The following is a 20,180-nucleotide window of genomic DNA, read 5'->3' as shown; positions in this document are numbered from 1 at the left end:
TGTCTAGTTGGGAAAGTTGCTTAACAACTGTGGCTCACAGTTTGCCAGAAAGAACTGAGTTCTAGAATTAAAAATGTTGTTCAGAGTAGTCAACACTCTTGCTTCAGAGAAGTTAACTTTTAATAGGATTAAGGTAAAGGTAAAGGGACCCCTGTAGGTCCAGTTGCGGATGACTCAGGGGTTGTGGCGCTCATCTCGCTTTACTGACCGAGGGAGCCGGCGTACAGCTTCCGGGTCATGTGACCAGCATGACAAAGCCGCTTTTGGCGAAACAGAGCAGTGCACGGAAATGCCATTTACCTACAGTGGTACCTTGGGTTACATACACTTCAGGTTACAGACTCCGCTAACCCAGAAATAGTACCTCGGGTTAAAACTTTGCTTCAGGATGAGAACAGAAATCATGCTCCGGCGGCCCAGCAGCAGCGGGAGGCCCTATTAGCTAAAGTGGTGCTTCAGGTTAAGAACAGACCTGCGGAATGAATTAAGTACTTAACCTGAGGTACCACTGTACTTGCACTTTGACGTGCTTTCGAACTGCTAGGTTGGCAGGAGCTGGGACTGAGCAACGGGAGCTCACCCCCCTCATGGGGATTTGAACCGCCAACGTTCTGATCAGCAAGCCCTAGGCTCTATGATTTAGACCACAGCGCCACCCGTGTTTAATCGGATTACTTACTTTTTAAATGGTTTGAGAACTGCTACTGTGCCCTGCATTCAGGCAAACAGTTATAAATCCTCCAAGGTGGTTTACTGGAATGTGCACATTTATCCACATATGTTTGTCCACATTTCAGCCTTCAGTGTTATGAATCATTCAGTTTCTGACCGCTTTCCAAAATAAATTCATGCTAATAGCTACAATATGGGCATCAATATTGAGAAACTCTCTGCTCTTCTAACTGTTGTCCTGAAGCCAATATGACTGGCAAGAGACTGTTTAAAAAGGCCAGTTTGGAACATGAACCTACTTCCCAACCCCCCTTGTTTTCCATCCAGAACTGAGAAAACAGTTGGCTGAACATCTGCACATACTATTTTGATGGTTTCTTTGAAAATTCCTCCTGCTATGATGATTAGGCTGGGAAAAATAATGTATTTTGGTGCTATTCTCCACTCTCCCAGCCCCCAGCTTGACATAAGGGGGGACATACAAAAAGCCTCCAATGTGTCACATTAAATCCCAACTCCAATAACTGACTGTTCGCACAAGCACAAAACAGCCATCTAAATCATTTTAACATAACTTTATATTAACCACAATAATCCTGTTGAGAGCTCGTTTAGAGTAGCAATTGATTTAGAACATCCATATGAGGAAACGGAAATGAAGTAAATTTTTTTTGCCCTTTGCATATATTATATTAAGTTTTCAAAAGTGACCATCTTAAACCCAGGGTTGTTCACTTTTGAGAAGTCACTGAAAACCTAATGGTTTTATGTATGCCTAACACTGCGTAAGATCAAACAGCATACATTTAATTATTGTTGCTCATATTGGGAGGAATTCAACATTGTACTCTTCTGATTGTTCTGTCAGCACAAGCATTCCAGCTTGCCTGAAAGAATGACCCCCTTATCCTCCCCCCCATAAGCTGTTCTAGGGGTTCTCCTGACACCCCCCAAAAGCATGGCGTGTTAAGGGGACAGAACCAATGTGATTGGTCAGTTAGTTAAGTATTTCTTTTGTTTTACTTGATGGGGGCAGCTGCTCTCTCTTGGCTATGCCCATGCCCCCAAGGCCCATCGCAGACGGCACTGGGGAAGGGGGGGAGGTCCATTGTGCAAGATGAAGTCCTTGTGTAGGACTTCCATTGATGTGACTGGGTAGGTGAATCCTGCATATAGATGTATACAGTGGTACCTTGGGTTACAGACACTTCAGGTTACAGACTCCGCTAACCCAGAAACAGTACCTTGGGTTCAGAACTTTGCTTCAGGATGAGAACAGAAATCGCACAGCGGCAGTGGGAAGCCCCATTAGCTAAAGTGGTACCTCAGGTTAAGAACAGTTTCAGGTTAAGAACGGACCTCCAGAACGAATTAAGTTCTTAACCCGAGGTACCACTGTAATAATATAGCATGTTTTTCCTCTTAGCATTAGTTCACAAGGAATATAAGAAAAGCAAGTCATAAATGTCATTAAAATAGGAATTAAGTATTCAAATGGTTGTTTGCCAGGAATGCTTGGCTCTAAGCAGAAGAGCTAAAATGAACAGGTTAGAAAATGTTACGATGACTGAGTTTTGCTGAATTTTAGTTTTAGCTTGTCAGAGATGTTGTGGATAATTATTTCAGTTCTTTTGAAGTTATACCATGGTGGAAGAGGATTATATCAAAGATCCAATTACACAACTGTAGAAGCAAAGACAATTGCAAACACTTTAACCTTCAAGACAGTTTAGAACACACTTAACTATGGCATATTTGAATTTTAACCTGCTTTCTACTATGAGCTGTTTTGCATGATACAGGTATCTTAGTTTAAGGGTTTTATAAAACTGCAGCTCAGGAGCACTTACAGCTCAGTTCTAACAGGTTTACTTTGAAATAAGCCCCCATTATGTTAAGAGGGATTTATTCATGGTATTGCTTAGAATGGCTTAGGCTGGTGTAGGTTATATATCAAATGTTCATGTCAAGAGCTGTTTTGGAAAGATAGCCAAACTTTATACCAGAGAGTGTTAGGAGTTTTACTTTGGATAATATTTCAGCTGCATAACTACCTCTCCCAAGCTTCACTGCATCCTACAAAGTTCAGTAAGAATACTCCCTCTCATCTACTGTGAAGATGTAGTCAGATACCAATTGCATTTTAACCTGCACAAACAATAGACAAGATTATATACATTAAATATGTGGCATAGTGAGATGTAGTGGTATCCACATTAAGCGAGTCATACATATAATAGACAAGTATATAAAGCTGTAAGCTTCTAGAATAAGCTATTTATTGTGATGTTTAACTTAATATTTGCCTTCCTTGTTACAAAATAGATGACTAATTGGCTACTGTATTCAATTAATTCAATGACCCTATATAAAAGTGAAAGGAAGTACAGTGGTACCTCGGTTTAAGAACAGTCCGGTTTAAGAATGATTTGGTTTACAAACTCCGCAAAACCAGAAAAAGTGTCTTGGTTTGAGAACTTTACCTCGGGTCTAAGAACGGAAGCCGAACGGTGGAGGGGCACTGGCGGCGGGAGGCCTCATTAGGGAAAGTGTGCTTCGGTTTAAGAACGGTTTTGGTTTAAGAATGGACTTCCAGAATGGATTAAGTTCGTAAACTGAGGTACCACTGTATCTTTAACTTCACAGACTGAAAGGAACTGAGCGACTATTGCTTTTCTAAAAAATGAAAAACAATCCTACTCTTCTAGGAGTCCAAAACACAAAGAACTGACACAGAGATAAAATTACAAGAGGCCCAATTTGATTTATTTATAATGCTTATAAACTTCATATTAAAAGAAACATTGGAGGAGACCCGCTGAAAATAATGGATGCAAGTTAGTCATGTCCATTAATTTCTATAGGTCGTCTTTGAGCAGGGCCAACATGGGTTATAATCCAGTAAAAATGGAGCTAACGAAAGTACAGGCATAGCCAACATTCACTTTCTGAAGACGCTTCGTTACTATGCAGCCGTTTACCGTTAACGGAGCAGGATCTTTAAGAAAAGCTAGTCCCCCAGTATATATCCAGCTATATCTATGTAGCACCTCATCACAAAAGCAACCATCTTCTTTCTTCTTCTCATCACCTCTCACCTTTCACCATTCTTTCACCTTCTCATCGCAAAAGCGACCACTACCCTCGTCGCCTGTAGACAAAGACAAAAGAAACACGGAATATAGCCGTGGTTGCAATTTTTTTTAATATTCCCACGTGACCAGATGGAGCAGACGCATTTCTCCCTCAGCGCACTGCTTTCTGGGACTTGTAGTTCCTCTCGAACAAGAAAGCTCTGCAGTTTCGCGGGCGTGACACTATATGTCCCAGGCGCCCCGGGAACACTTTGCGCCGATTGGTTTGACAGCTCAGAGGGGGGATTGGCTGAAACCGGACATCTACCTCGCGTCGACTCCACGGGCGAGGCGGCGCGTGCAGCTTTGAGAGAAGGGGCGGGGCCTGCCGTCTGCAGCCGCCCCGGGGGATGGCGGGGAGAGAGGCTGGCCGCTTCAGAAGCGGGAGCGGTGGTGGGCGGGGGCGCTCCGCCGAATCCGACCCGCTCCGGTTCTTTGGGGTTCCATCCGGAGAAGCCTCGCGGCGGGCTCGCGCCAGCCTCTCCTTCCCGCCCCCGTTCTGCTGATGGGCAGCTGCCTCCTCGCTGCGCTGCCGAAGGGCGAGGGGTGGGTCCGGGGAGGGAAGAGACCCAGGCCCTGCAGGGCTGGGAGCAGGCGAGCCCGGACGGGGACTTTCTCCCCTTGAAAGCGGGGCGGCGGGCAGAGAGGAGCGCCAGGAAGGGAGGGACTCTCCTCCTCGCACGGTCCCAGCCAGCGCGAAGCAACTTTCTTATCCGTGCAAGTCCTCGGACTCTGCAAGCCGAGCTTCTCGCAGCCTAACGGAGGCGCCTCTTCGCGCATTCAGGGAGCGAGACGTATTTTATTTCGCAATATTTATATAGCGCTTGGTTGCAACGAATCCGCGAAGCACTTCTCGGCACCCGGCCATTATTATGAGGGCTGGCGGGTAAGAAGGGAAGTGGGGGAAAGGCGCAGGACAAGACCCCGATCAGCGCTGCCGCCGCCGCCTTCCGATATTCCTTTGACTGTTCTGGGGAGGAGGAGGAGGATGGCGGCCGCCTCGGAGAACTGAGTCTTGGGAGAGCGAGGAGCGGGGATCTCTTTCTGACAATGGCCGACCGAGATGGAGAGGTGAGGTGGGATGGGCTGTGCAGCAGGGAGCGCAGCGCCAGAGACAGCGCCATGGAGAGCATAAGGCAGGCGGTCCTGAAGAAGAGCGAGGCGGTGGCTCCGGCCAAAGAAGCCGCGTCTCCTCCGGCGTCGCCAGCGGCGGAAGGGCTCTCGCCGCCTCCCAGCGGGGCTCGTGGCGGGCTGAACGAAATGCTCGCCCGCCTGCTGATGCTGTCCAAGAGATGCCCCTTCCGAGACGTGAGGGAGAAGAGCGAGGCCATCCTGATGAGCGTTCAGGTAAATGCCCGGCTCCTGTGCTTTCTTCGGGAAGCGTCTCGAAGTTTGCAACTCTTTCCCTTGGAATAAGTTTCGCTGAGTTCTGAAGGCCTTTCTGCTTTCTGCCTGGGTGCCTTCAGGACGGAACTTTTGTGTGTGCGTGTTTCGATGGTAAGACAAGGCGCTCAAGGCACATGGGATTTTCCTCCTTTCACCCTTGCAACTGCCCTGTGAGGTAAAGCAAACTGAGGGACCAAGGTCACCGTGGTAGAGCGGGGAGCTGTCTTAAGCCGAATTGTATCATGCAGCTACTTTGGCTGCGTGGCTCAAGGGTGCAGACGGAGTCTTTCTCAGACCTGGTGTTGGAGATCCTTTCACCAGGATTGTCAAGGATTTAGGTCTGTTTCTTCTGCTGCTGCCAAACCTTGACCTCTGAGTAAATGATCGATGAGATTTCATTCTAATAAAATTTGTTTTGCACTGGGATGTAAGAAAATTTAAGCAGTGATCTTCTTAAGGGGAATTGAACTAGGATTTACCCACACGCAACATCATTAACTTCCAGCTGACAAAATTCAATCCCCTAACCTTATCTGGATTATGCAGTAAACATTAATTCACCTTTGGGAAAACCTTTGGCTCAAAGTGGCTCTTTGAGCAAGTTCTCCATCTGCTCATAGTAATATAGTTAACAAAAGAAGGTTCCAATGTGTTCGCTTGGAAATTGTGCTTCATTGGAGACCTGTGGAACAGTAGCAGTGCTGATTAATTAAACTCCAGCAAATAATCTCCATTCCTTTTCTGTTGGAATTAGCAGTTGATAGTAACTATGTTCTATGCAAGTAAAGAATGTTACACTTGCAGTATAATTCTAACAGGTCTTATTGACCTGTTCAGCATTTAATTAACTCACTAGTGGAGGAGGAGGAGTGCGGGGGGGGAGCACACCCCCCCCCCGGTGCCAGAGCATGAAGCTCCGCCACTGAATTTACTTGCCTGAAATAAAGGTCAGAATCCGCCAACCTTTGCAAGGTCATTGGGCCCTTCAAATTTTAATTACGATGAAGATTATTACTTTTATTCTTCCATGTGGAAGATTTTGCCAAGATTTATTCCTTTTATCTAGTTGAAGCAGGGGTGGAGAACCTCCAGCCCACAGGCCTAACTGGGACCAACAGGCCTCCCTAGTTGGCCCATGAGACAGTTCTGGCCAGGTCATGTCCACTTCCCTATACCTGATGTCATATAGGGGATCTCCAACTGGCTGTGCCTGCAAAGTGCCTGGCCAGACGGTTCTTTATAAGGGGTTTCTGAAGACCTGCCAATCGCTGTAGAAAATAGCTCTTTGAAAGGAGCTTCTGAAAAGGCGTGTGGACAATCAACAGGTGGACAAACTTAGTAAGTGCAGGGTGAGGGAGATAATCTGACCACCACCCCAGAGTAGATCCAGTTTCCCACCCCTGAGGTAAATGGACAACTGAATACTACTGAGAGAAAAAATGCATTGGATTTTCACATTAACTTGACAGAAATTAAGCTTAATATTAAGTCAACCTGCTTTAAAATATGAGTGTTTCCAATATAGTTCCTGTTCTGTCACCGTGCTACCAGCCCTGACTCAACTCTGTTGTTACAGGTTTATAAAGCCAGAAGTTCTGACAAATATAACAATATAGTAAAGCTACAAAGTTAGTTATCACTATTAGTAGTCCTGCTATACATTCTCATACCATAATATTATAAATGTTCTACAGTGATAACCCATGGAAATAAGTTCATATTGACACACACCCATTACAGAAAAAGCTAGTACTGAAGGGCATGCTCAGTGCTAAATGTCTCATGTATGGTGGCCCTCAGGATCTCAGCCCTTTAGCACATTTCTGATTCAGACCATATAACTGAACTTTCCCCCTAGTTATCCCCCGCCCCACTCACCCAGTGTCCAGAAGGGAAATAGGATGGTGTTTTCTTTTCATGATCACAGTACGTCAGTGCATGGTGATAACACTTGAACAGACCACACACAGGACAAAATTGAGGTGCAATTGATTCTGAGACTGAATAAGGGAACTCATTAACACTTTTCAGGACTGCATATGATATTGCACTGATGTATGGATGTTTTATGCAACAGGTGTGTCTGGTGGGCAGGTTAAGAAAGTGTAATAGCTGTGCATAAGTAGAAGTTCAAGGAGGAAATATTGCTTGATCTGGGCCTCTATGTTGCTAACCTGAGCAGGCACTATTGCCTGAGAGCATATGAAAGGCCCTGTTGGATAAGATCAATGTCCACCTAGTCCAGTATTCATGGAAAGTATCCCAGCTATCAGCAGGCTCTATGGTCCATTGGTGGTCACCATGGTGTCCTACCAATGTTGTTGGAATACAACTCCCATTATTCCCAGTCAACATAGCCAGTAGTCAGAGCTGATGGAGTTGTAGTCCAACAGCATGTGGAGACACCATGTTGACTACCCCTGCGGGTGGTCCATGGAAATTAATAATCTACCATTTTTGCCTGGCCTTGCAGGTCCAGCCAAAAATTGTAGTCATCAGTTCCCCACCTGACAATCCTTTCTGTAGGGAAAGGATGCTGGGCAGGAAAGTGTGCCAGCTTTGTCCCCACTTTCTTCATGTAGGGACCAGTGGAGATCATGTCTGGTTGGGTGCTACCCCTTCCTGCTGTCCACGTTTCCTGCTGAGGTGTAGGGAAGCCTGGGACAGGAAAAGCCAATGGCAGAGTGGAGATTGCTTGTCAGTTTGGCCTCACATGGCCAAGGCTGCCTGGATCCTTTGGTCACAGGGCTGTCCCCAAAACGTCCAGCCTTCCTCCCAGTTTTGGAGCACCACAAAACTTCTTGAACTATTCCTTGGAACTGACAAGGTTACAGGTGCCACACAATATTTGTTCTGCACTTGTAATAAATTATTGTTTTAGTGTGGCAACACCTTCGCTTTGGAACTTCCTGCCTATTGTCATCAGGCAGGTGCTGTATTTTTTTTGGAACTTGCTTTAAACATTTTTGTTTAGGCAAGCCTATCTTGACATCTTGCTAGTTCACTGCTGATTTAATTTTTATAATGTTTTTAATTCCTTGTTTTAACTGTTTATTAAAAAATTTAATATTTCTTGTAAATTGATTGGCAGTTTTGCTACAGTGAAGCGGTATATAGATTTTGTTAAGTAAAATAAACCTGCTTCCCTCTGCAGCTTCAATATTGGGAAGAAGTATGTCCTCTGATAATGCTTTCCACTGGGTGGTCCCACACTTACCATTATTAGTGTGGCAAGAGGAATTATTGTTGTCTGGGTCTACCAATGGTCTACTCTTGGTCTCCTCCAGTCTGACTGATCAAGCCTATACAGTGTTACAGTGCTGCTTATAGTACTTAGAAGGTTGCTGGAAAGAATGCTTTTTAAGGCTGCATTCCTGTTGAAGGTTTTCTGGGAGTATCCCTTTTACTTCTGAGTAGACATGTTTAGGATTTTGCCTTTGACATTTGCTTCTTAGGATGGCCCAGGCAGGAAGGTTTATGTAGAGGAGTATTTGTAAACTTAAACTGAAAGCAGAATTTTCCAAGCATTCTGCCAACTCAAAAGCATTGTGCTTAATGTGGTACTTTGCCTCTCCAAGTGAAACATTCAGTAAAGGAACAGTCAACTATCTCTTTCAGTATGTTTTTGTAATGAGTGGTGGTTTGCAGTACCTCAGATGCAGTTTCAAGTCTTGGCCTAATGGTTGTTTTCATTGAAATGAAAGATTTGTGGGCACTTTGAATTATTTCTTATAAATTCCTTTCTTTTTTGTTTTTCTGTGCTATATAAATTATTTAGATTGCTTAATAGACTGGTAGTTTAGTCGCTTGATATACTGATTGTAAAAATGGGATCAGAATATGCTTGTTGGAAATAATGATGTATAATCACAATAACAGACAATTATAAACTGGTTCTTTAGTTTAAAAATACCCAAATAAGGGAACAATAAATAAAACAATACTAAAGCAACTTAAAAAACCCCCCAAAACAATGAGTCTTGCATTTTAAGAAAGTTTATATTTAAATGATTTATATTGGCATACAGTTTTTCTGCATCCTGTGCAGGTTGTTGTTATCCTTTCAGTAGATACTTAAAAAAACCCCAACTTGTAGATCAATGACTTGTGCAAATCTGATGTTTAAATGACTTTTTACACAAACTTTTTCTCTTGTTTGTGTAATACAGTTGCTAATACAAAACAAAAATACATGACAATATGGGTTAAAATATTTTCAGAGTCTTGATTACCCTGTTACTGGTAATATATGGCAGCAATCCTTAATAAAATATTTTGCCTTGGTATGAGAACTCAGAGCTAAATCTCAATGGTCATCTTCTTTTTTGAGTTTCATTTGTCAAGAGATCTCCATTACCTTCCCTGCTTACATTAAATTGTAATAACTTGGTTCTTGGTTATACATTACATATTTTATTTATTTATTTTATTTCTATACCCAAAGGTCTCAGGGCGGTTCACATAAAGGATCACATACATAAAATCAAAATACAAACAACAACCCGATAAAAAACCCCTAAAAAGAGCCAGCATTTTTAAAAGGGTATAGGATGTAGGTCAGGTCAGGTCAGGCAAAGGCCTTGTCAAAACTGAGCGTTTTTGCCTGGCGCCTAAAGGTGTATAGTGAAGGCACCAGGCAAACTTCCCTGGGGAGAACATTCCACAGACGGGGAGCCACTGCAGAGAAGGCCTGTTCTCATGTTACCACCTTCCTGACCTCTTGAGGAAGGATCTCACGAAGAAGGGCCTCAGAAGATGATCTCAGGGTCAGGGTAGGTTCATATGGGAAGAGGCGGTCCTTGAGGTATTGTGGTCCTGAGCTGTTTAAGGCTTTATAGGTCAAACCAGCACTCTGAATTGGGCCCAGAAACTAATTGGTAGTCATTGCAGTTGGACCAGGATTGGTGTAACATGCTCAAACCGTCTTGATCCGGTGAGCAACCTGGCTGCTGAATTCTGCACCAGCTGAAGTTTCTGAACCATCTTGAGAGGCAGCCCTACATATAACGCATTGCAGTAATCTAACCTTGAGGTTACCAGGGCATAGACAACAGTAGTTAGGCTATCCCTGTCCAGATAAGGGCGTAGCTGGGCCACCAGCCGAAGCTGATGGAAGGCACTCGGGGCCACTAAAAAAGAAGTATTTTGAACTTGAAGCATATACTTGGTTAGGGACTGGATATTAGCCATGTAGCAATACTGAAGGTGTTTAAGGCTTAAACTCTATACCCGACTCACCTAGAAGTAAGCCCCATTGAACTCAGTGGAACTTACAGGCAGCGCCTCTGTTTCCGCACATTGTTTAACTAGGCGCTGTGTGTAGAAGTACTTTCTTTTATCTGTCATGACCCTTCCAACCTTAAGCTTCATTAGATGCCCACAAAGTCTACTGTTATGAGAAAGGGAGAAACACTTTTCTCTGTCATGCCCTGCATAATTTAAAAACTTGTATCACGTTCCCTCTTACTTGCCATTTCTCTACCCTGAAAAGCCCCAAATGCTGCAATAGGGGAATCGCTCCCTTAATCATTTTGTTTGTCCTTTTTGGAACTTGCTTGAAGTTTTGTGAAAAATTATTCATTACAAAGATGCATAGTTAGAACAAGTGGCAACTATAATGTTTCTTGACAACATAGTTCCTGAAGTCAGGAGACTGATAGCTGCGGTTCTTCCTTTTTTTACATCTTTCTAAGCATACCAGGATTTCTAAACAAAGAAGCTGGCTGGGGCTGCTTGGAGGAGTTGTCCAAACATTTGGAGAGCACCAGGCTGGAGAAGACCAGTCTGCACTACTGTGTTTTTAGCTTGGGTTATGTTAGGTCATAGGCTTTGCATGCCTTGTATCTGACTGTCATCTGGCTGAACTGCTGCCAAATGATAATGAAATGTATGTTTACACAGCAGCTGGCTCTCCTGTGAAAAAAAGCTTTGTCAGTTTTTGTTGTTCTCTTCCTTCTCCCACCCAGTGTGAAGTTTGCCTGGAAGATTTCTGCCCTTGGAAGAAATTAAAAAGCTCTATGCGATCAGGCTTCAGATGCCTGTGGCAAAAGTCTGGCCCTTATCTTCAAGGGCTGTGCAGTTCCTAGATTGTGGAGAAATGTTCAGTCATGCAAAACAACAAGATATGCTTCTTCCCAACCCCAAACTGATAAAGGAGCAAATACAGCCAAGGGTACAGTGTCACCACAGCGATTGTGATGATGAAGCGCAGAGCTAATTTGGATGTCAGTTTTCACACTTTTTACTTCGAAGTGCAAAGCTAGAGAATGGGTATGAAGCTAAGCAAGTTGATTTGCTGTCCTAATTGTTTTGAGCATGGCATATTGCTTCAGTTAACTTCATTTGTGACTTTCTTAACCAAGCAAGTGTCCTTGTCTCTAGCTTGTGAGAGGCAAAGAAAAAAAGTTGTTTGGTTTTAACAGAGCTATGCCTAAATATAAGTTATATTCCTGAACTATCAGAATGAATTCAAAGAATGTGTGTGCCTGCTGAAATATTCCTGTTTGGGCTTAGAGTCACAACAGTCTGTTGGCTTTGTTTCCCCCCCCCTCCCCGTTTCCCAGAACATTGTTGTTCTACTTGATTTATATTAGCTATTGCTTTCATTTGGAAAAAGAGGGTGTCTTAACCACAGTATTTTGGAAACCGAAAAGAGTTCATTTTCAGTCTTTGGTTTCAGTGTTTGTGATTATCCAAAGTGATATTTTGTTTCCACTTCAAGCCAGAAAATGATTTCTGTTTTGATTGCATTGAGCAAGAGTTCTTAAACTATACACACCCAACAAAAAAGATGAGTTTTCCTTATGTGGCCCCCAAGGTTAAAAGAGAAGCCATCAGCAAATATTAAATTTATTTATTATATTTTTGTATTTTTAAAATTTATATACTGCTCTTCCTCACAATTTAAAAACAAAAATACACACCAAGTAAACAAAACAATACACCCCCTCCCCAGTTTAAAAGGCCATAGATTGTTAGCCAAAGGCCTATGAGAAGAGGAAAGTTTTTGCCTGGTGCCTAAAGATATGTAACAAAAACACCAGGAAAGTCTTCCTGGCAAGAGCATTCCACAGACAGGGAGCCCCTGAAGAAAAGTCCTGTTCTCGTGTTGCCACCCTCTGGACCTTTTGTGGAGGGGCACATGAAGAAGGACCTCAGATTATGATTGCAGGGTTCAGGTAGGCTCATAAGGGGAGAGGCAGCCCTTGAGGTATTGTGGTCCTGAGCCACATAAGGCCTTATAGGTCAAAACCAGTATTTTGAACTGGACCCAGAGACTGATAGGCAGGCAGTGCAGTCAGGCCAAGATTGATGTTACATGCTCAAACCTTCTTTACCTGGTGAGCAACCTGGCCGCTGAATTCTGCATCGGATGACGTTTCCATGCTGTCTTCAGAGGCAGCCCTGCATATAATGCATTTCATTAACCTAATGTAGAGGCCCATCATATGCCAGAGGCTTCCACTGTGTTTATATATTTTCATAGAACTGTAGAGTTGGAAGGGACACCAAGGGTAATCTAGTCCAACCCATATCTAGTCAGTCAAAATATAAAAGCAAACAAGAGCAGGTTTCCTCAACCTCGGCCCACCAGATGTTTTTGGCCTACAACTCCCATGATCCCTAGCTAGCCGGACCAGTGGTCAGGGATGATGAGGATTGTAGTCTCAAAAACAACAGGAGGGCTGAGGTTGAGGAAGCCTGGACAATAGCTTACACAGCAAATAAAGCTATTTATAAAATGCAGATACCCATATTCATCCAAAAGCTTGAGTTATAAGCTGGTCTTCTGTTGGAACTGAAAGATCGGCACCAACTAGTGATGATGCCATGACCAGAAATTATCCCCTGAACAGTTTGCTTCACAAAGATATAGCTGCCTCTCCAGGCTTAAGAAGCTGGATGAGTAAAAATGACACGTGAAACCACCTTCCCTCCCAAGGCATATAGGACAGCTTGGCTATGACAACAGAAAGCTAATATAAAAATACTTACATGCTTTTAAGCATGTTCCAATTGGAGTCTTCAGGGGAAAACTTTCTAGAATTATAGGGGCAGACATCAAAAGTGCATAGATAGTGTAGGAAAGAGGATATTCCTGTCCAATGATGAACACCATGATTGGATGTAAGGGAGTGACTTTGGGGGCATGAAGGGCTAATCCAGCACATTAACACTACCTTCAAATCTAAATAAGTGGTAAAAAATCAAAACAAAAGAAGTGAACTCAAAACTAATTTCCCTTAAATCCAAACATGACATTATGCTAGCTAGGCCAAGGACTGGACATGTGACCTAGACATGCATTAGTACCTGCTGAATGGAAAAGTTGCACCAGTTGCATGTTAAAGGTCTGGACATTCTCATTGCTCATGAATTCTGCTTACTTCTCCTTCCCCCTCACTTGGGGGCACTGTGACTTCATTGTTTTTAACTAAATATTCTGCCTTCATTAGATGTGAGCTGGTTTCGGGTTTTCTTTACAATGCTTATTTTGAAAGCGACACCCATTGCATTTCAGCTGTAAAACTTGCATAGGTGCTGGCATGCAAGGGACTGCTGCAACCTAAGTTGCCACTGGTGTACAACTAATAGCAGATGTCACTCCTTTCAGAAATAATTCCTTAAAAATCAATGTAGTTGCCCAAAGGGCTTGAAAGCTTTGAAGCTGTGCAAAATAGTGAATATGTAATAATATGTAAAAAGGTAAAAGGTAAAGGTAAAGGACCCCTGACAGTTAAGTCCAGTCATGGACGACTCTGTGGTTGCGGCGCTCATCTCGCTTTACAGGTCGAGGGAGCCGACGTTTGTCCGCAGACAGTTTTTCTAGGTCATGTGGCCAGCATGACTAAGCTGCTTCTGGTGCAACGAAACACCAAAACCAGAGCAATGCACGCAAACACGGTTTACCTTCCTGCCAGAGCAGTACCTATTTATCTACTTGCACTTTTTGGTGTGCTTTCGAACTGTTAGGTTGGCAGGAGCTGGGACCGAGCAAGGGGAGCTCACCCCATTGCGGGGATTCAACCTGTCGACCTTCTGATCGGCAAGCCCAAGAGGCTCAGTGGTTTAGACCACAGCGCCACCCGTGTACCTATCATAATATGTAGACAACGGTAAATAGGAAATTTTGCTCTAGTTTCTCAGGGTAGAATAATTTAAGGTAGCTTTATGGAAACTGGATCATTGGAGTGAAAGGTATATGAAAGTACTTCCATATGTATATTCAGGTCCGCCAACCTGTACGGAGGCTCTGTCTAGCCTACAGCTGCAGGAAGCAGGCTAAGATACAATCTGATACAGCGGGGGCTGAGCAACCAAGAGGTCTACTCTGCGGGTAACAATGCTTAACTCCTGAGAGAAATTGGTGCTCATATTTTAAAGGCACAGTTAATACATTTGCATATTAAATATGAAAGCTGCAGTCTTGCAACAAACTCTGTGTACAGTGGTGCCCCGCAAGACGAATGCCTCGTAAGACGGAAAACCCGCTAGACGAAAGGGTTTTCCGTTTTTGAGCTGCTTCGCAAGACGAATTTCCCTATGGGCTTGCTTTGCAAGACGAAAACGTCTTGCAAGTGTTCCGATTTTTTTTCGCTCCCCCCCTTTTTCTAATCCGCTAATAGCCTTTTAGCCGCTAATCCGCTAAGCCTTTAATAGCCGCTAAACCGCTAATAGCGCTAATCTGCTAAGCCGCTAATAGGGTTGCTTCGCAAGAAGAAAAAACCGCTAGACGAAGAGACTCCCGGAACAGATTAATTTCGTCTTGCGAGGCACCAATGTATAGACTTTGCTTACACAGTCCTTATAGCAACCCAAAATATCAGCAAAACTAAATATGGGAAACATTGTCTGAGCTGAGTTCTCCCCCAGAGGTCAATAAAAGTACACTTGTTACTCAAAAAGGACACAGATTCTATGACGAAGTGAAATGTTTGCTTGTGGAAAGTAGCTGGTATAGTAACCTTTATAAAGAGAAGTGTAAATTTGGGATAGTCTAAAGCTCTAAAAAGAAAAGTGTTGTGGTTTATGGCAGGTTTGGAACCCAGGGAATGGGACTGTAGTCCTAACTAATTACCTACTATAGTTTTGTGAATTTTAACATTGGTGGACTTTTCAGTCTGTGATTTCTAGTAATAAAATAACTACGAAAATAAAAGCTGTTTCTACTGCTCTTAATATCCGTGGTCTATTCAGTTTAGCAACTATGGAGCATGTAAACCTGTTTATACTTGTTATACAACACTGTTGTTGTTCCCTTTGGCTGGTAGCTGCAGGAACACCTCCGGCACAAGCCATTGAGGCAAATAGGGCATGGATCAGCTGGATGTTTGAGGACTGGCCCCTTACATTTTATAGATGTAAAAAGATGTGAAACGGGGGGGAAGCCATTTATTAGACGTCATTGTTGAAGAAATACGATTTCACTTCCAAATAAACAGAAATACATTGCCGTGTGCTGCCTGTGTGGGGTAAGATATGACATCACACTGCTGGACATGAGGAGACTTCCCCTTTTCCTTGCCGCAGCAATCTGCACCCTCTCAATCTACTCCACAGGGTCCCCCAACAAGCTACATCAGGTTTTGGAGCAGCATTCAAAATTAGCCAGGCGATGTTCAGGAGCCATCCTTGGTGCCTAGCATCTCCGCCTGCCTGGCTGCAGGCCAGCGGCGGAGCGTATGCCCATTCTGCCTGGGGTGGGCACTTGGAGCATGCCCCTGAGGGGTGCGGAGGGCACCCTCTGCATGCCACAGTTCAGGGTTAGGAGAGGGGTGGGAAGTTGCTGCCCACTCTCCTCCTCTCTGCCACCTTTCTGACCTGGCAGTGGTGCTACTGCAGCTTGAGGAGAGCTGTTCTCCGCTGTTGGGTTAGAAGTGACGCAACAGCAGAGCTGCTGCTGCCGGGTACCAGGTGTGCCACAGCCGAGGTGGGGGGTGGCAGCACTGCCGCCCACTCGTCTGCTCTTTTCCCCTGGGTCAGGCCTGCCCTGGGGGGTGGAGCTGCACCAGGCCACAAGGCCCAGCTCCTTCTGGCGTGGAGATAGGCTTCAATGAAGGAGTCTGCTGTGGGGGCGCCTGTTTGCGCCCCCTCTCAAAATTCTGGCTGGGGTCACGGCCCCCACAGCACCCCCCACTCTGTGCCTCTGCTGCAGGCAGCTGGTCAGCCATGTATAGCGGTAGAAAAAGATGTGCTGTTGGATACCACCAGTTTGATACATTTGTAGGCTGGTAGCATCAATACCGGCAATCTTATTGGTTTTCTATAAGCTATTCTGGGAGCCTCGTTGGCAGAAGAGAATATACATTTGAAATGAAAACATAAACACTCCCTTCCTGTGTACCATTAGGTGGGTTGAAACAAGATGAGCCATATATGAGGTCTGTGTATAGGAGCTTAATAGACCTGCCATTCTTTCCAAAGACCAGCTTGCCCCAGTGAGAGCAGGGAAGAAAGAAACGGCCTAGCGAGCTGCTACAATCCCTCTCCCAGTGTTGGCCCCTCTCTTCCCCAGCTGCCCCACAGGGACTTCTGAAAGACCATCTTGCCCCAAAGGGAGCTGAGAAGAGGCAATCGTAGCTTGCTCTAAACTGCCATATTTTCCTCTTACTATATTTAAAAAAACCCACTGATTATTGTTATATAGCCTTTTGTGAACTATTTTGCGTGATCTACCTCTAAAGTTATGTAAAAACACCTTTAAATAAAGAGGCACGTAGGAGAAAGAGTTCTACAACTGCTGCAACCACCAGTTTGTGGAACACCAAAGCTAGAGGTTTGTTTTGGGGAGTAGGGAGAGATAATGGATGAGGCAGGCAAAAGGGGTGGGCATGTCTTGATGTAAGGAAGGTGAATGGTAGCAGAAGAGAAAAGTCCATTGTAACTCTGCCATGCTTTGGCATGTGACTCGGGTTTGAGAAATTAAAATCCCCAGTATAGTTCCCAAATGTATTTGTTAATGGAAGTTTGAGAAGCGGACAGCCGTTTGAGGTACCTGGAGGATGGTTTCATGTGCTTTGAAATCTGAACAGAAGGAACATGAAACCTGCATTTAGGTTGTGAGAATTTCACACGTGCATTTCAAGTAAACGCCTACTGAAATTGCAGTGCTGCTGTAAGCTCAACTTCTCACATCTTCATTTGTCCAGCCATACATAATTGCTTGCTTTTAGCCATTTTTCTCCTGGTAGGAGTCGTTTCTGGTTATGGAATCCCAGCTTAGAAAAAAATATACTACCTTCTTTTCTTTTCTTTTTGCAAAGCCATAATGTTTGTTGAACATCAGGCAGAGACGTGTGAGTGTGGGTTCTTTTTTCTAAAATAGTTTTGTGGAGGATGAGCTGGCAGAGGCTTCAGCTCCTCCTGCTTGCTCACTTTGTTCTTCAGCACCCTCCCTTCCACTTTTTAGACTCTTAAAATTTAAGAGGTTCAGCAGCAAACCGGATTCTGCTTAGAGGTCGTCTGCAATCCTGCCTAATTTGGCCCTGTAAGTTTAGGTTTAGAGAGATACAAACAGTAGAGAGGAACATGTTTTCTGCTCTGACACTTGCTGTTTGTTCCATCTACTTTTCATAATAAATCTCAACCGCACAGCTTGATCTTTTCCCTGAAGCAGCCATTCATCATTTCAGATCTCAGACAAAAGCAGAAAAACAAGCCACCCTTTGCTGTAATAGGACATGGAGAAATGGCAGCATTGTGTCTTAGCTTTGTGATTGGCTGGAGGAGATCACACCTCTGGAATCTGTTTATCCCCTAAAAATAAGATAGAATCTTCTGTGCGTTTCAGTGAAACCTTTTATGCAACACTTCATATTCAAACAAACATAATTACAGTATTTGCAAATTATTTGGGTGGGTTGGCTACGAATGAGGGGAATGAATAAGTGTGTTTCTTTTGAGAACGGTGAGTGCTATGTGAGTTTTTTGTGGGTAGGGCAATGCTTCGTTGTTTTTCATACCTAATGGTACATTGACACACGTAGGAAGCTGTGCAAGAGCTTAACTACATTGCATCTTGCTGTGTGTGTGTGTGTGTGTGTGTGTGTGTGTGTGCATGCATTCCCATACAACCCAAAGTACAGACTAATTGCAATTATGCCTGTGTGAGTTGTGTGAGTGTTATGAGTGTGTGTTGAATAAAGGACTTGCTAATACTCCTAATAACCAGAAATTACTCGATCTTATTTTATTATTAGTGCTACTAATAATATGCTTAGCATGTGCCCACATCAGATATTACAATTTTCTTATACACAATTTTAGTTTTTGAATCTAGTGAAATAAGTAACAATAATTGTGGTACTTGAAAATGTTTTAAATGAAAGCAGCTAGAAGTTACAGTAATCGGCTCTTTAAAAAAAGAAAAAGAAAGTAACATTACAGAGTAAATTTTGGTTATGAGCTAGTGGGTAGCCAGTACAATAGCATGTACTCTCTCTGTATATTATTATTATTATTATTATTATTATTATTATTATTATTATTATTAACCACACTTTATCAAAAGATCTCAGGGCAGTGTACAACATTAAAAACACATTACAAAACATCAGTGATAAAAACAATAAAAAGCACACTGACAGATAGCTTAGTCATCATAAGAACAATCCTCTCCCCCACACTTTTACAGGCCATAGATTATTTAATAGCCATAGGCCTGGGTAAAAGAGGAATGTTTTTGCCTGGTGCCTAAAGACATGCAGTGTCAGGCATTCCACAATCAGGGAGCCACCACAGAAAAGGCCCATTCTTTGGTTGCCACCTTCTGAACCTCTCTGGGATGGGGGGGGGGGCATCATAGAGAAGGGCCTCGTGACAAGAATTTATATATATTCAGTTGTTTCCAGGGACAAATACTACTTAGATCTGTGCTTAGTTTAAAAAAACAATCAAGGTGTGCATTCTATTTTTTCTACTGAGTTTTATATAAATTGCCCTCATGCCAAGTTTCCAAATTGCTCCTTAAAACAACACCCATATAAATTCATCCACCGTGATCTTGAGATTCCACAGAGGTGCACACACCTTACATCTTCTGTGAGACGCTTGGCAGTTAGTCCCACAAAACCCAGCATGTTCTTTATTGCCAGGTTTAAAAAACAAAAGGAGTAGGCATGCCATGTAAAAAAGTATATTAAAGGAAATACAAGAACAGGAGATCATAGGGATAAAAGAGAGTTGAAAGGCAGAGTTGTGCAATCCTTTCCTTATAAGCAAGGATCCACATGCTTTGACTGGCCTTGGTAGCCAACTAATGTTTTTAGTTGCTGGCGAGGCTCTTTTACTTCCTGCTGCACATAAGTGAAGTCAAATATCCCTTCTGAATCTTTTTGCAGCCACTGAGCCTAATGCACCATTTTACATTACAGTGGTACCTCTGGTTAACTTAATTCGTTCTGGAGGTCCGTTCTTAACCTGAAACTATTCTTAACCTGAGGTACCACTTTAGCTATGGGGCCTCCCGCTGCTGCCGCACGATTTCTGTTCTCATCCTGAGGTAAAGTTCTTAACCTGAGGTACTACTTCTGGGTTAGCAGAGTCCGTAACCCGAGGTGTTTGTAACCCGAGGTACCACTGTATTTTCTTCCATGTGCTACTCACAGCTTTTCTTTTCCTTCTTAAGTGTTATTCTTCTGGCAAAGTGTACTTCAGACTTTCTCTGTGATTGTCAGATTGGATTTGTGAACATCACTCCAATGAAGATGTCATGGTGTTTTTTTCCTTTGGTTCTGTTGCCTGGGTCAAGAACTCTAGGAACCTTGTGTATCTGATAAATGAATTTTCCTTCTCAGACATCAAAACAAGACTGTGTGCTTCTACAGAAATCTTTATGTTTCTTCAGAAATAACTTTTCTTGTACTTGAATAATGCAAATGAAAGGAGGTAAAATAGGCAAAGCCCAGCTTCTTGTCCTTTGTACCTTCCTACAAGTGAGACTTAAATAATTTTTGTATTCCTGTGTTACTCAGATGTGAGACATACACT

At 43.4% G+C, this 20,180-nt stretch overlaps 1 protein-coding gene and 1 long non-coding RNA gene across 4 annotated transcripts in view; one reads left to right on the top strand and one right to left on the bottom strand.

Moving 5' to 3' along the window:
* Positions 1-3,416: 3,416 nt before the first annotated feature.
* Positions 3,417-4,169, bottom strand: LOC308583049. The gene is made up of 2 exons (XR_014006027.1): positions 4,075-4,169; positions 3,417-3,823 (listed from the first exon to the last, which is right to left on the bottom strand). It is a non-coding gene; the product is annotated as an uncharacterized lncRNA (long non-coding RNA).
* Positions 4,170-4,436: 267 nt separating this feature from the next.
* Positions 4,437-20,180, top strand: part of SESN1 (sestrin 1) — a 51,778-nt gene continuing 36,034 nt past the window's right edge. Inside the window, exon 1 of one of the 3 annotated variants that reach the window (XM_081186611.1) lies at positions 4,437-5,153. In XM_081186611.1, coding sequence (XP_081042737.1) covers positions 4,857-5,153 — 297 coding nt within the window. In that variant the 5' untranslated portion in view covers positions 4,437-4,856. The remainder of the gene's footprint in view (positions 5,154-20,180) is intronic. The other 2 variants (XM_081186610.1, XM_081186612.1) reach the window with 2 other exon arrangements.

The sequence above is a fragment of the Podarcis bocagei genome (assembly GCF_964188305.1).
Source record: "Podarcis bocagei genome assembly, chromosome: 3".
Classification (NCBI taxonomy): Eukaryota; Metazoa; Chordata; class Lepidosauria; order Squamata; family Lacertidae; genus Podarcis; species Podarcis bocagei.
Note: the sequence above shows the minus strand (reverse complement) of the source record. Positions and strands in the feature narration are given on the sequence as shown.